The 16,814-nt window shown below is 45.0% G+C and overlaps 1 protein-coding gene across 1 annotated transcript in view; it reads right to left on the bottom strand.

Annotated features, from left to right (window-relative positions):
• Positions 1-2,618: 2,618 nt before the first annotated feature.
• The window catches only part of MROH2B (maestro heat like repeat family member 2B), a 58,860-nt gene continuing 44,664 nt past the window's right edge, over positions 2,619-16,814 (bottom strand). The window contains exons 30-42 of the mRNA XM_045787344.2: positions 16,171-16,323; positions 13,686-13,843; positions 13,061-13,187; positions 12,100-12,287; positions 10,878-11,018; positions 10,364-10,478; positions 9,593-9,739; positions 9,170-9,352; positions 5,201-5,356; positions 4,727-4,861; positions 4,224-4,326; positions 3,179-3,244; positions 2,619-2,725 (exon numbers count right to left, since the gene is read on the bottom strand). Coding sequence (XP_045643300.2) covers positions 2,619-2,725; positions 3,179-3,244; positions 4,224-4,326; positions 4,727-4,861; positions 5,201-5,356; positions 9,170-9,352; positions 9,593-9,739; positions 10,364-10,478; positions 10,878-11,018; positions 12,100-12,287; positions 13,061-13,187; positions 13,686-13,843; positions 16,171-16,323 — 1,779 coding nt within the window. The remainder of the gene's footprint in view (positions 2,726-3,178; positions 3,245-4,223; positions 4,327-4,726; positions 4,862-5,200; positions 5,357-9,169; positions 9,353-9,592; positions 9,740-10,363; positions 10,479-10,877; positions 11,019-12,099; positions 12,288-13,060; positions 13,188-13,685; positions 13,844-16,170; positions 16,324-16,814) is intronic.

Here is a 16,814-nt window from a genome sequence, read left to right as displayed (position 1 = left end):
GGAGATAATATAAATCAGTATCAGACAAGGTCCTGTGTCAGTCAGTTTATACTCACGTTGAGAACATCCTATAGTTCTGAGGTGGCTCGGCTCAAATTCTCTTAGGACTTTCTGCCCCATGTTTGGGAACTGTCCTGTGTAATACTGTAACTACTAGCTACATATGGCTGCTTAAACTTAAAATTTTAATTCCTCAGATAGAGTAGCCACATTTGAAGAGCTCAATTGCCATATGTGGCTAGTGGCTAACATGTTAGTGCAGATATAGAACGTTTCTATCACTGCAGAAAGTTCTTGTGGACAGTGCTATTTGGAAAAGTCTTTTGACTTGAGATAACCTGCCAAAAGAGGCTGACTAAACCCATATCTCTTACTTTCTTTTTCTTGCTCTGTTTCGTATATGTTATGCTTGGGAATAGCTTCTGACTCCAATAAGAATGTAATGAAAGCCATTACCCTGAGAATACACCTACACAATTATACACAGAAATTTGCATACAACTTTGGTGGTATCATGGACTCTTCGTGTAATAGTTACCCATTGGTCCACAGCAAATTACCCCGAAACTCAGTGGCTTAAAACAACAAAGATTCATTATCTCATATAGTTTTGTGGTCCAGGAATTCAGTAGTTCAGCTTAGTGATTCTGGCTCAGGACTCTCATTAGACTGAAGTAGGGTTGCCAGATTTAGCAAATAAAAATATAAGACGATCAGTTAAATTTTAATTTTAGATAAACAATAAATACTTTTTTCAGTGTAATAGTCTCATATTTTACTAAAAAATATTCATTGTTTACCTGAAATTCAAATTTAATTGGACATTCTGTATTTTTTTTTTTTAAGATTTTATTTGACAGAGAGAGACAGACAGAAATAGTGACAGAGAGCATGGGGGGGAGGAGAGGGAGAAGTGGGCTTCCCGCCGAGCAGGGACCCCAACATGGGGCTCGATCTCAGGACCCTGAGATCATGTCCCGAGCCGAAGGCAGATGCCAATTGACTGAGCCACCCAAGCGCCCCGGGCATTCTGTATTTTATCTCACAATCCAGTCATGTGTCAGCTGAGGCTTTCATTATCTGAAGACTTTCAGACGAGGGTTCATGGATCCATTTCCAAGATGGCACATGAACATACCTAGCAAGTTAGCTCTGGTTGTTTGCAGGGGACATCGGTTCTTTGCCACATGGAGCTCTTTTTGGACTGCTTGAAGGTTTCCCTCAAATAACAGCTGGCTTCCCCCAGAGTGATTCAAGAGAGTTCAGTATGATTTGTGACCTTACCTTGGGAGTCACATTCTGTAATTTCTGAAATATTGTATTGATCACACAGGTCACTTCTATTCATTGTGGGAGAGGATTAGATGAATACCAGAAGCAAGAATCACCGGAGGCCATCTTGGAGACTGGCTCCATCCTCTGGAATTTATACATGGAGTTCATAGCCTATAAGTTCCATGATGGTAGAATTTTTCTATTTTTTTTCTTCATAGTCATAGCCCTGGTGGCAATAACAGTGCCTTATAAATTTTAGGGACTCAATAAATATTTGTTAAATGAAGGAATAAATGGACTCAATTCAAATTCTCGGACCTAAAAGATTCCTTTGGTCCCTAGAATGTCTTGTAGGAACAAAAGATGCTTCCCCAAAGAGGTTGAGAATGAAGATATTAGAATATAGGTAATAGGAATTTGTAAAAGGGTGCATGAATTTAATAACGTTGCTAATGAATGATGGTGATGGTGGTGGTATTCAACAAGGGCCAGTCTCTGTGTTAGAAACTTCTTGTTATGTACATAATTTCACGTTTGTAACCTTTCATGTAGGCATTGTGAAATAGAGTAGGGAGTTATGATTCAAATGCTGTGAGAAAGGTTAACACATCCATGCACACACATGCACGCACACACACACATGCACGCACACACATGCACACACATGCACAAACATGCTCACACACACATGCACGCACACAAATGCACGCATACACACACATGCACACACATGCTCACACACACACACACACACACACACACACCATTCAAAGGCAGGAATGCTCTGGAATAACAATAGAAAGGAAACCATGAGATTTAATACAATGTCAGAGTGGGTCTTTTGTAGAAAAGCACCTGGCATAGTCTCGACACAAAAATTACAACCTGAGAAAGAACACGCAGGTTGAAGTTTATCATAAGACTGCTTTTTAGAAAGGAAAGAGTGTGGGTAGTAATTCAAGGCTGGCAGAGATAATAAAGGACAAGGCTAAGTGTGGAAATAACAGTGGCCCTCTTGTTAATGGCAGCAGAATTGTTTCAGGTTCTGTCATTTTTTGCTATCTGCTGGGACATAAGCTTCCCAAGAGAGAGGGGTAATCTGTGCGAAGCTATGTGGCTGGCAGCACTCAAATCACAGGTTATCCTTCAAGTGAATGTGTGGGATTTACTTTTTACTAATGGAAGCCGGCAGGGAGACCCTGGAGGGCAAGGAATACGCCATCACGTCAAGATCCCCATGCTAGGCACCATCTCTTTCCTCAAGGTGCTGCAAGTTTGCAGGTTGTGAGGATGAAGACAGGAGTCAGTTGTAGAAAAAGCCTAGCAGTTTATTTCCTGGCGGTTTACAGAAGGACGCTTAGCTCTTTACACCTTCTCAGCAGGGTCTGCAAGGCAGCTTCGGCTGCTCTCTGGACACTGACGCAGGGGTCTTGCCGAAGTGCTTGGAGCCCTGCAGCAGAAAGCATAGCGGAGTTCAGTGAACGAAGAATGCCAAGGCTCGAGCTATGCCGCAGCGCGAGGCTCCATGTTGAGGGTCAGCTCTACCTGGAGGTGGGGGCCCCATGCTTACACTCTATCCCAACGGGCAGGATTTGGATCTTCAAGCTGAGAATCTATCTTAACGCTGAAGCAGGGGAAGAGAAGATCCTGACCTTGTAATCAGTAGGTTTATAGATAATTGGAAAATAACAGTCTGTTGGGAATGATGCCCGCAAAGGGCTAGAGCTGGGGGTTGCTTTATGCTCAGGAAAAATTCTAGTATGAAGGGAGCATTAGAGACAATCATGAGGTACAGTGATTCTCAGTTTCGGGGCTAACAGGGAACTTGGTGCAGCATTAGCTTCCCTTTCTCAAAGATATGTCTTCAACAGTATGCTGAGCAGAAACTAGGGCTGGTACTCACGTGTGGTCAGTTGTTCTTTGTCTAATAACTGCACGTACTGGTTGGTCAAATTGAGAACAACGGCATCTAAAATCAACAGGGGAAACAGATACTAATTTTACTGTAGAGGAAGAGGCCACGAAAAGCATGTCAGGTCAGAAGTTAAGTGGTCTGGCTAGTGAATGAGCAAACTGTCGGACTCTTTTTGTGACCCCAGGGCGATACCAGGGCGATGTCTCTGGGGTCTTGAGTGCCATGTCTGGAAGTGGTCCCTCACCTGTCCTCCCAGGGGGTGCCAGTTGTTGGTAGGGTTTCAAGGGTGTGTAAGATAGGATCCTTGTGTTCAAAAAGTTTGCCATGTAGCTGGAGGCATCATATACATGATCCAATAAGAAATCCTTAGGTTTTAACTCAGTCTTAAATGTGGCCAAGAGAGTAGGACTGTTCGCGGTGGGCTGGATTCCTTAGAATATGGGTCATGATAAAATTTAGAATTTCATAATAGAAGGATCCTCAGGGATTCACTTATGTTCTTCTTTTATTTCATAGATCAGACAAAGAGGCAACACAGAGAGGTTGAGTCTGTTGTCCAGGATCATCCAGCAGAGCCCAGATCCGCTGGTCTCACCGACACACCTTCCACTTGTACCGTGCAGCTAAAGCTCTCAGCTTCAGCTGAGCTTAGCAGGTTTGCATTGGCTGATGTTAAGGGACGATGCGGAGGAAGCATTTAGGCACGGCAGCAGGCTTGGAGCAAAGACTTGGGCAAAAGAAGGAACGATGACTTGGAACCAGAAGAGGCATGAAAGGCCCTTAAGCGGGGGAGGGTCTAACGGGAGGAGAGAGGGTGTTGGGAAGTCAGATGATGTTACAAGTTTTCATTTCTAAAAGAGAACAGGTTCCTTTGAGGGAAGATATTCCAAGATGCAAAATGCATTCCTTTCCGGCATTTTTTTTTGGTCATCCCAGTCATTCCCGTGTTCATGGTGGAGTAGCTTCCCGTTGAAGCCAGACTAGATGGGAAGGAGCAGACCCATCTGAGTAGGGAGAGCGGGTGGGCCCTCACCTGTGAGTTTGACCGCAGCGCTCCGGATCGTCTCCCAGCTGCTGCTGAAGAAGGTGAACGAGTGTGTGTGGAGGATCCACAGGATTTCCTGGTTTTTCTTTGCCTGAAAGAGACGCATATTGCAAAGAGGACAAGTGGGAGGTGACCTTTAGTGAAATCTGGCATCCGGTAGGTCCTACATAAGGAAACTATGGGCCATGAACACTCACACAGCTGTTCATTATTCTATTGGGAGATGTCTTATGGTTATTTCATACCTGAATTTAAAAGTACTGGGGCTTGTGGGACTAATCAACAGGTGTGTTTCAGGGATCTCGAAGAACAGATCCTTGTCAGGACTTGGGAGAGAGCGGAGGGTAATGGGGCAGGACACCAAGAATCATTGCAATCCTTCATACCAGTTCTGACTGTGGTCAGAGATCCCTTGCTGTGTTGTTTGCCTTTCTGGGCTTTGCCTGGACTTTGGGCTGTGCGTTTGCAGGCAGCATTTACGACATACTCACCAGTTTCACACAGAATTGCCTGTAGAAATCCCTGGCCCTTGGTAGATCCTGGCCATCTAGGAGATGATCTAACACCCCATAGAGTTCCTGAAGGCCCAGGAAAGGGATGCAGATGACCAGGACGTCACGGCAAGCCTAAGAAACAGAGTGTTTCAAGTCACCGTCTAGAACCCTGGATCCCCTTCTGGAAGGGAAGGATGCTGCCTAGTGCTAGGAGAGGGGCAGGGGACACAGAGATGCAGAGGGTTTAGAGTGAGTACTGGCACCATCCCACTTTCAAAGACGGAAGAGCAATCTGAGATAGAGAGAGAGAGAGAGGGCAAGAAAGGACCTAGGGTCGAAGAAGCAGTTTTCAGGTTTGGTTGAGAGAGGTGGCCTCAGATCTGGCTTCTGGACCAGCTAGACCAGACTTACTGGCACTTGCTGGCCGTGGGGGGAGGGGGAGGTGCAGGGGTCTGTGCAAAGGCCACTTACAGCTCCGACCTTGGGATTGGGATCCCAGAGGTGGAGAAGGAATGAAATCATGCTCTTTTTTATTTCTTCCGCAAAAAAAATCTTCCACCTTCTTCCTGTGAGGGATGCCAGGTTCTCAAACAGGAAGATGGCAGTCAGTCTCACATCATCCTGCTCCTGTGGTGACAGATGCATGTCATGGGTGAGTCCCCCTCACAGGCCACCCCCGGCCGGCGCCCACCCCCTCCCCCACCCTGCCCTGTCCCAATTGCAGCAGAGCGAGGCGCTGCTGAGCTCTTGTCACAAGGCCTATGTGAGCCGAGAACGCTCTTCCATTCCTAGCAGCTCCTCACTCACACTCCGTGAGTTTACATGACCATGGGTCTGGGCGTCAGGTGATGCCCTAGAGCTGGAGACTTGGTTTCTGTCATTGAGTCGCTACTGGGGACACAGACCACAGGGATGGTAAACAGGGAGTACTGGCAACAAGAGGCCAGGGAGGGTTCCTGCTTATTGTGTATTTTACACAAATTAGCCTGATGGCATCACTATCCTAGAATTCTGGGGCTCTTAATCTAAAATTGCCCGAGGCCCAAGACTCTTCTCTAAGATCCCAAATACTTTCCAATAGGATTAAAGGCAGCTCAGAAGTTTGAGCTCTGGGTCTCAGAGACAGAGAATAAACAAACAAGTGCCTAGCCCTATGCTTGCATATGTGAAATTCTGGAACTTTCCTTGCTTGTTGTCCAGGATGGTAGGCAATGATTTTAAGAACCAAAGGATAAGGTGGTGGAGAAGGATGCCCATCTGTTATCCTAGACATTTTGCTGATACTGTTCAGAGTTCTAACAAACACTGATGGATTTTTCTGGAGGTTTTTCTTTCTTCCTTCCCCCCTCCCCCAGGTCTAGCAGACTAGTTTAAAATACCCATATAAAGGCAGAGGGATGAAGAGAAAAGTCGTCCTGAGTAGCAGAATATTATTTTGGATTAGCAATAAACAAGGGTCAATGGAAAGCATCCCCATGAATATGAGGAAAAGAAGAGAGAGCAGAATTAATTTTGATGGCAAGGTAGAATGTCAGAAATGGGCACGTAAACAAAAATGCCATAAAAAAAAAGGAAGTTAATAAAGATCTTTCAGAAAAAATAAAGATGGCTTGTTGGGACACGGCCAGAAAAGGTAAATGAGTGCATGAGACATGACTTCATATAATGGAAATGGAAGTAGAAATGTTTAAATGTACTAGGAATGAGGTCAGGATATATTTTTAAAAGGTTTATTTATTTATTTATTTTTAAAGATTATTTATTTGAGAAAAAGCGAGCAAGAGTGAACAGGGGACGGGCAGAGGAGAAGGGAGACAGAGGGAAAGGGAGTGAATCTCAAGCAGACTCCCTGCTGAGCACAGAGCCCGAAGTGATGCTTCTTCCCACAGCCCTGAAATCATGACTTGAGCTGAAACCAAGAGTTGGACACTTTACCAAATGAGCTACCCAGCCACCTTTATTTATTTATTTATTTATTTATTTATTTATTTATTTATTTATTTATAAAATATTTTCTTTTTAAGTAATCCCCACACCCAACTTGGGGCTTGAACTTACAGCTCTGAGATCAAGAATTACATGCTCTACTGACTAAGCCAGCCAGGTGCCCTAAAAGGTCTCTTATAGAAAAAGAAAGCAAACCAATTAGAAAACACCAAAAAGGTAGAAAGGTATTTACTTTTTTCAAAATATTTTAAATGTTCTGAAATCAAATGATAGGACCTAATGATAGGTCAAGGAATGATAGGAAAAAGCAGAAAAGAAGCAGTAAACCTGTTGTGGGTGCTGGGAGAGATACTAGAGTTTAGCGTCCTTGTTTCAAGTTGAGAAAATGGAGCCATACAGAGTAAGGTGACTGCTCGGGGTCGGTGAGGGGACAGGAGTGAGCGGGTCCCAGAATGTGGGGTGGCAGCCATATTTTCTGTTCTACCATTTCATTGAAGTGTCACCATGTTTTGAGAATTCCAAGAAAGTGCTTCAATATTGAAAGAAAGGGAGGAGGGAAGAAATTTGGAGATTACAGAATTGTATGCTTAATCTATAGAAAACTATTGGGGCAAAGTTTCATAAAGTATAGTTCAATTTATTTGTGGGAGGAGAGCATCAGCAGAGAATGAATAGCATGTCATTACTAAGATCTAAGTTTTATCAAACTTCACTTTAATACAAATACGATGGAACTGATACCTCTTGGGGATGAGAAAGTTCTAACGTAACAACCCAGGAAGACTTCAGATATTTTTCTTCTGTGTAAGACTGAGAAACATTATCTTAACCACAAAACTCATAGGTGATTATTGGAGGCTCAGATCCAAGAGAATTATCGTCACTGGACCAACAACAACGCCGGGGAAGCTAACAAAGAGTTGGGGAGCTGTAGGGGTGACTTCAACGCTTTGCTGTCAAAGATCGTCATCAATTATCTGTGTAATGAAGAAAAGAACATCTTTGTTACTTTACAGAAGACACTACATTGAGTGGGAGCCAAGTAAGCAGTTTTGAGGACAAGATGAGAATGAAAAGTCATGTAGATACATTGGAGAAAGTAGCTGGACAAAAGCAGAAAGCTGCTTGCAAAGGGCGGGTTTGGGCTAGCAAGGAAAGAAGGGAAACTGAAAAATACAGAGCTGGAGAATTATTGACTGCGGGCGTATGTTGCAGACTAAAATCTAGAGGCCTATAGGGTAAACAAATTGCCAAGGAGTCAGGAAGAAAGGGCAAGATTAAGAAAAAAAAAATTGGAGTGGATAAATAGGAAAAAATCAGACCTGGAGGTAATTTTTCTTGAGGTTGTATTCAGTACTCTGCAGGCTACTAGAGACACAACGCAGGCACTGGCTTGTAAAATATTTAAAGAGCTGAAAAATTAGGTTTAGGATGAATAATGGAGGAAATGAAGACTTTTCAGTCTGGAGAGTAGAAGGTAGAAAGGTCATCTAATCAAGCCTTAATGTTTAAGAGGAGGAAACCAGCAGCTTTCCATCTCCTCTGACAACACAACATGAGGAAACAGGTTTCGGTCACAAAAATAAATGTAAGTTGGAGGGGAAATAGATTTTTACACCGATGACAATGAATAAACCAAAAATAAATAATAAAATCTAGTTTTCCGGGAGGTATGAAGGAAAATGTCCTTCCTTTGCCTAGGGTCACTAACTGATCTTTTTTTGAAATTGATTTCTAAGCTATTGACTAGATTGGGGCTTTACAGAAGATTTTCCTGTAAAAGGTCAGGCAGTAAATAACGTAGACTTTGGGGGCCATATGGTTTCTGTAACAAGTAAGGAACTCTGCAGCTGAAGTGTGAAAGCAGTCACAGACGACAGGTAACCAACAAGCATGGCTGTGTGCCAAGAAAACTTAATCTACGAAAAGATGCTGGGCGGGATTTGGCCCTCTGGCTGTGGTGTATCCTGACTCCTGGATTAAATGAACACACAAGCATTTTGAACGGTTAACGCTTGGATGTGGAGAAGAGTGTTGGAGGTGGCAGGCCTTTATTTGGGCCCTGGTTCTCTGTTGAGTACGGTCATAATTTGTGGAAATGAGACAGGGAAGAGAGGAAAGCTACGGAAAGGGACTACTAGTGAGTGTATTACCCTTATGGGCAAGTGGGGCTCAATCCTTGACAGGGGAGGAAGCTGGGGAGTTTATCTGCAAACTTTCGTTTCTTATTGTTTGAGGGTTGTCCCCCAACACGTCTGGCCCCCCCCCCTGCTCAGAGCGATCATGATCCCCGGCCAGAGAACACGTTCAGGCAGAGGGAGAGCCAGGAAGCCAGCAGCCTGCCCAGGAATGTACCAGTGATCTCTGTGCAGGGGACGCACAGCGGGAAGGCCAAGGAACACAGACGGGGCAGACATTGCCTGCTACAAGCGCTACCTGAATCTCTGTTCGCTCACTTCTGGGGAGGGAAGATTCCCGAACAGGCTCACTTACGTCTTCAAAGAAGGTTCTTGTTTGCAGCACTATCTCTTTGAAGTAGAAGCTCACGTCTCGGTCCGTGAGCAGCTCCAGGATCTTTTTCAGAGCCTTCAAGCTTTCACAGACGACCTCGGTGCGGGCCAGGTGATACAGGCCTCTGATGATAGATTCTAGTATTATCTGCTTATGCTTCTTCACCTATTTTGAAATAAGGTCTCTTAATCTCGAAAACTGTTCTGCGTGCAGGTGGACGAGGGTGGGGGACTCCCGGCAAGGACACTGGAATTCTGTGAGGGTCACAGATACTTCAACCCGAGAGACACCACTGTAGCGATCTATTTGGATTTTTACTTAATTTCTATACATTACGAGGTGTGGGTTAGTAAATCATTATTTTAAACTCTACTTAAATGTCCCCCTGCCCCATACTCCTTTTACCTTGTGAGGGGCTCCAGAAGCTGTGTTACCAAGTCCTCGGATGGCCATTTGCCTCAAAGTGGCGTTGGAGTCCCAGGCACTCTGATCCATGAGGACCAGAACTTCCCGTAGATTCCCATGCTTCCAAAGGACCGGCTCCTTCACGAGCTGAAAACAACCCCTTCGCCCCTTTAGTGAAGGGAGTGGCCTCCCTCAGGACAGTGACAAGTGCATCATAACTACAATGAAAGACTAGGGTCCAGCCGCTCAGGGAGTGGAGGAGGAACCCTCACGTGAATCAGCAAGTATTGCAGAAACTAATCTCTAGAAGCGAGCAGCCCACAGGTCGAGGTTACATGGTGACAAGAGCCACAATACCTAGTTAAGAAGAGGTTTTCTAATCTAAATGGAAAAAATGGGAAAATGGGAGTTACTGACAGTGTTCCTTCTGGGACAACCTTTATGCCAGGGTGTGAGGTGACAATAATATACCCGTTGATTACTTTTTGTTTTGTTCCTGTCATATTTATTCTCCAGGCTTCTCTGTCCTGGGACAGTTGGTTTCTGCAGACCGGAGTGCAGGAAGAGGCTGGGGGTGGGTTCTTTTTTCTCTCTCTCATTCCCTGCTGGGGTACCATATTTCTGGCAGTGGTTGGATCTCTCCCCTCCCAAAGCTTCCCTGAAGGGCCCTTTTCTGTGGTTCTAGCCCCCACTGAACTCTTGACCCTGAGAGAAATGCCCTGAGGGGACCCAGAGAGCCTGCTGAGCAGTGACGCGGCTGCTCTTTCTTGCCTCCGAGAAGAAAGCGGTGCCGGTGATCCGGTAGTTCTCTGAGGAGGAGGTGAGAGATGAGAAGAGTTGCTCCATGATGTCCAGTATGATTCCACGTTGCCACACCGCCATGCTCCTAGAAAATGCAAGGCTCCCGTTGTAACAGAGACTTTTTTCTTTCCAAACAAGGAGGAAATTTGGGTCTATTTCTCTCTTAGGAAAATAAATGATCTAAGAAGGAATGTTTGATGAAAGAGCACTAATGCTTCCACTTGAAAATAGCCATCCAAGTGCCCAATTTAGGTGAAGTTTTCCTAACACTGTTCACGGCATCACGAGATTTTGGAGGAGTGGTGGTGTCTGGGCTGCTCGCACTGTCTCTTCCCACCTCCCTCTGCTCTTTCTTCTTTGTTTTTTCTTCTGGATTATAAGTCCTTAGTGAGTCCACTGCTCCCAGTGAAGCTGCCTACGTTTCATTTCCCCTCGATTTTTAGTTTTCTCCTTTGTGTCCAGTTCTAGAAGGCCCGCCCGTTACCTGGCTAGTGCACACACGCCTACATGATGGGCACTGGGACTGCTGAGGAGGGTCCATAAGTTGTCCCCCTCATCAGATTCCCTGGCAAGGCCTTCTTTCATGGCTTGGGTTTGCACACACTTCAGAGTCACCGTCGAGAGCCTGAAGGAGACAGTGGGCATCACAAAAGTAAGCCAACCCCATGCAAGGACTTGTGAATCCCCGAGTTCACTCTGTCTGTTCCCCACAAGGCTCCCTCACTCCGGGCTGAATGGGCGCCGTGCAAAGGGAAAAACAGGCCGCCTGATCTCACACTTTAGTTTTGGGGTCAGAGGGGACATGGAGATGATCTGAACTAGTAAGTAAAATGCCACAAAACCTTGTCAACCTCTCATGAGAAAATAAAGCCCGAAGGATGGGAAGTGCAAACTCCACTCTTTGCTGATTCTAAAACAGCGCTCGGGAACCAGGACGCGTCTTGCAACGGATGGTGTGTTGCGATGGTTGGCTGGACAGTGCCTGTGCTGGAGACAGCAGGACCCATGCAACCACGGGTACGTGTGTGCACGGAGCCATGGCTCTTTATACTGCTGTCATTGCAGCGAAGTGGCATCTATTAATGGAACTACATGTGTGGGGCCTAAATGCTTCTTAGAATGTCTTTCAAAAGGTTGATTTGACACCAGAATAAAAAGTTATGCAAAAGGACAGGGAAACTGAGCATTGTGAAGGAGGATAAAAATCTATACCTAATCATTCTAAAAGAGCTCTTTGAATAAATATATGGTAAACATTTGAAAGTATGAGAAAGCATTGATTCATGGCTTAGTTGGGTGTCTTTCTTTTTCAATAATACACAAAATAATTTTGCTTCCTTCAATGGGTGACGTCCTCAGTTTGATAAAATATGGCTTCGATTTTTACTTCTCTTCTTTCCTTGGTGGCATTGGCTATCACGGAATTCCAGCTTTCCTTGAAGGGTCTCAATGAGAGAAAAAGAATGAAACAGAGCTCTATGGGAGTATGCAGAGCAGCCATACATCATTCTGGGACCGTTCTGGGTAACGGCGCTGGGGCCCGGCTCAGGGAAGAAGAGGGCACCAGGGTTCAAGGTCAGTGGAGCCTCATTTCCTTGTGGGTGGTGGAGGCCACAGCAGAAGGCATAGACCTTGACTGCCACAGCCCCTCGTCTAGCGCCTGGGATCCGGACAGCTGGGGAGGGCCCTGCGGCCTGGCCATGTACCTGCAGGGGTCTGCGGTCTGCTGCCGTTCTCCCTGCTGCATGACCCGCCGCCTGTGGCTCCAGGAGGAAGTGGGCATTTTCTGGCCCAGGGTGCAGCTGACCAGCTTCAGGAGAAGAGTGAATACCTCCGGGTACAAGCTGGTGATGGGGGTGCCTGTTGAGACCACTTCATACATAGCACAGGCCACCTGAGGGGAGAGAGGACCCCGCGGTCAAGCAGGACATCTCCCTGGCCTGATCGTCAAGTTTGTTTTCTCCCCAGAGGATTGCTTTCCAAGTTGACTCCACTCGGGGTAAAAACTAAGCAAAATAGAGCAAAACAAAAACAAAAACAGCCAGAAAAGAAAGGGTGTATTGGTCTGGAAACTTTTCAACTCAGAATGTGTTTCTCTCTCAGGACTGCCATGTTGGGCAGCTCCAAATTCCAGGGGGCACCGGTTAGGTTAAGTAAAATCTTTCCCAGCATTGAGGTCTTTCACAAGGGTGCTTTTGGATATCTTTTTTTTTTTTTTTTAAAGATTATTTATTTATTTATTTGACAGAGAGAGAGAGCCAGCGAGAGAGGGAACACAAGCAGGGGGAGTGGGAGAGGAAGAAGCAGGCTCATAGCGGAGGAGCCCGATGTGGGGCTCGACCCCGGAACACCAGAATCACGCCCTGAGCCGAAGTCAGACTCTTAACGACTGAGCCACCCAGGCGCCCCTGCTTTTGGATATCTTGAAGACAAATTTGGAAATACAGATACACCAATTTTCTTTGGGATGATGAGAAATTTGCTTCTAAAAGTGACAGCCACAGAAAAAAGTACTGCCTTATTTGTCCAATCTAAGTGGGAGTTGATTCAAAATCAGGGTATGAGAGGGGAAGAAGTAGGATTTAATGCTACGTCACCAAGTTCCAGGTAGGGACAGACCATGGAGGGGGACGCTGTTCCAGGCATGTGACGGGTTGTCCAACTCACTGAAATCGCCTCCGTCCCGGCGAGGTCATCTTCTAATTCGTTCTCAAGTTTGTCCGTTAAGGCTCTCAAGAGCTTCCCACTGGAGGCTATGTTCTCAGCCAGAGCCTTCCACAATGTCTTTGTGTCCCTAGGGTGGTAAGGCAGGAAGCTGATAAGAAACAACTCTTTGGAATATGAGCTTTTTTCCTCTGTTCCCCTCTAAAACCACATGATGACTAATCAAAATTTCAAGGACTGTTGGAGATGCTAGCTTGCCTGGAGATAGAAGGATGTGTTATTTAACAGTCCAGCTTTCTGACTTAGTTTGTTGATGTCCGTTAAGGCAGAAACCGCTCACATAGGTGTATTCTAGGCAACCAGAAAAGAGGAGAAATACTCATTTTCCAGTACTTGTTTATTCCTATGGTGTATTTTTTTAAAAAAAATCTCATCATTTAATGAGGCTATGTATATGAAAAATACTTGGAAATACGTTCTTTTAGGATTCAAACACCATTTTTGAAATTATTATTTAGGTGAGTTGTTCTTAACCTTTGTTTTTGCTTTCTTTCCCTCAAACCACAGATTCTTCCTCAATGCAGATTAGCCTTTCCTGGGAGAAGGGACCAGCTCAGTTAGAACCTACCTGTCGAAGGGCAGAGGCTTCTGTAAAAGGTTGGCAACAACTGCGTCCATGTGAAAGCTGGCTATCTGAGAGACGGCTTCCAGCATAAACTGAAAACTTTCCTCCTTTTGTCTGAGGACTGGCATGTGATGGTAAACCATGCTCAAGATCTCCAACAGCTAAAAGAAGGAAAACAAAGCCAAATCAAACAGTAAGTCGCCATTTTCCTCCACATGAATGGCTTAGGACACATAGAGTATGTTATTCGTGGCTGGTTGATGAATATAAACCAGGTTAAAAGTGATAATCAATTCTATGCATGGCCTATCTCTTACTCAGGGGGATCCTAGCTAGATTGGGTAATTATTCTTAAATCGATGTAGCAAATATTTAGTGAAAGGCTGCATTAGGCCAAATATTGTGCCAGGCATTGTGGGGAATTTACCAAAGATGAATGAGATGTAGCCCTTTCTCAAAAAGAACCAGTATTCTAGTAAAGAATGTAAGCCATATGCGCAAAGGCCCGTGCACAAGGCAGTGTACGGCAAATGGCACATAGGAGGTTCACAGGACTGACGGGAGGGGAATCCAGAAGTAACTGAGGTCACTTCGGAGGGACATCTGGTCTGAGTCTTGAAGGATATATAGCAATTGCAAAAGGCAAGGTGGACATGGGGGCGGAAAGTCATCCTCGTCAGAAAGGAGAATACAGATAAAGATGTAAAATTAAAAAATCGTGAGAATAGATGAAATACAGAAGATTTTGAGAGCAGTGAAACTATTCTGTATGTTACTGCAATGGTGGATACATGCAATTGTACATTTGTCCGTGTCCAGAGTGAACCTTAACGGACGCTATGGGCCTTGGGCGATAACCATGGGTAGGTGCAGGTTCACTGATTGTAATGAATGTACTAGTCTGGCGTGGGGTGTTGATAGTGACGGAGGGTGCGTGCGTGGGGGGCAGGTACATGGCTATCTGCTCCACTTTGCTGTGAACCGAAAACTGCTCTAAAAATCTCTCTATAAAAAGATAGCATGAGAGCAGGGGCCCGAGCAAATATGACGAAGATTTCTGGAATAGGAGAATGGTCCCGTCTGGAACACAGAGAAAACGAGGGTAATAAAAGAAGATAACTTGATAGAAAATACGAAGCCAGATCCTAGAGAACACTGAAAGTTGCCCTTCCAAATTTGGGTGTTAATCTGTGGGCAGTAGGGAATGATGTTATAATTTGGATTTTAGATGTGGAGAAGGGCAAGTCTCTCTGCTAAAGTAGTAGATACTTCTCTTACTTACTTCAGATAGACATTTTTGGTTAAACATAACATTTCCTCTGAATTATAATTCCTTAAACATAAATATCTGGCAAGTGTGATTACCAGAGTCCCATTTCAATGATGTTGGGAGAGGATTTAGGTCCCTATTGTTCCCTCTTTGTGCTAAACACACAAATACAACAACATTCCAAATTTATGAGCCTTTGATTCTCTCATGCTTAGCCGAGTGCCTGCCATAGTATGCACTCAATAAATGTTTTTGGAGGTGCCTGTGTGGCTCAGTTGGTTGGGGGTCTGACTCTTGGTTTCAGCTCAGGTCATGATCTCAGGGTCATGAGATCAAGCCCCACATTGGGCTCTGTGCTCAGTGGGGAGTCTGCTTTAAGATTCTCTCCGTCTGCCCCCCCCCCCGACTCACGTGCATACCCTCTCTCTCTGAAATAAGTAAATCTTTTAAAAAAAATTGTTTTTGAAAAAAATGATTGGAGAGTAATTAGCACAGAAATACTTTCTAAAGGTCATACATTGGAGAATTCTTTAATTTAGGGTGGTTGACTCTGGGATATGGGGACCATAACTTTCAACTATTCCCCTTGAGGTGACTTCATTGGGTTAAAGATTCTCTTTCTCCTTATTAATCTTTGAATTGCTTGGATTCTGCTTCTGACCTCAAGAGAGAGGCTAGGGCATCTCCATATGGAGCCCTTAATCAAGCTTCCTGACCTCAGTCTTCGGCACGCTGCCTAACCCTCCCACTGGGAGCAAGGACTGAGGACTTTCCCCCAATCAGTGCTCCAATGACAGCCCTCCTCACCAGAAAGCCAACCCTAACCGTGTGTGGAAATGGGATTAGAAACTCTGCTGGCCCTTAGTGGCCATCCCAAAGGAGATCCAGATGGGCACCCTCCTCCTTACAGGTCTAACGATCCAGTTTTCCAGAACCCAGATGCCCTTGTTCAGAGCTGCTGTCTCTGCCAGAGAGTGACAGTTGGGAATTTTTTTTTTTTTTTTTTAATCGCAGCCTAGAGAGGCAACTGAAACAGGCTGAGACAGGCGCTCAACATGAGCCCAGGTAGTTAACACAGAGCTTAGGTCTGTGCTGAGGCTGAGACTGTGTGTGCTCTTGCCTGTTGCCCATCAGAGGACAAGCTGGGAAGCGGCAACCAACGTGGCATTGCCGAAGTGTTAGAGCGCTGCTCAGTGGTCAAACTGGCCGGCAGTTCACCTGTTCTTCCAAAGCCGCTCCCTGCTCCTTCAGGACCGCGATCATCCATGTGCCACAGGCCTGTATACAGGTGTGGTTAAGGCTCTCCAGACCATCCAGGGTTTCCTCCAGGAACATCAGAATTTCTTCAACTGGGATGAGTTTACTAACAATCTGAAAATGTACCCCAAAAGATTCATGTTATCAACCACCTCACTGCATACAGCATGTGGCTACTGTTTTAGGTTATTGAAAACCACTGGAATTTCCAAACAGCTAACCCATGACTAGGCCATAGAAACTATAGAAAATACGAAAACAGACCTAGACATTACCGTGCAACTCTAGTAAGACTTTTCCTGGAGTGGCCCTTTTATCATTTTATATTTATTGACTCCCAAGCCTGCTGGGGCAATTTCTTCTCCAAACTTCAAAGTTATAGTGTACCCCACAAGGGAAAAATAATGTATATGGTTTATACAACAATTTATATGATATAAAACATTTCATATATCACAGAAATATGTCTTGCAGCTACCAAAGAATAGCTAAGGCTTGAGAATTGAGGAAAATCCATCACCATGTACTAAGGGCCGAGTTCAATACCAGGTGTATCACAAAATCCATGTAAGTATGAATTATTATGAGTTCTGTCTTTTGCACTT

Source organism: Ursus americanus, chromosome 15 (assembly GCF_024610735.1).
Source record: "Ursus americanus isolate L20-20 chromosome 15, mUrsAme1.1.p, whole genome shotgun sequence".
NCBI classification, from domain to species: Eukaryota; Metazoa; Chordata; class Mammalia; order Carnivora; family Ursidae; genus Ursus; species Ursus americanus.
This window is presented reverse-complemented; position numbering and strand designations above follow the sequence as displayed.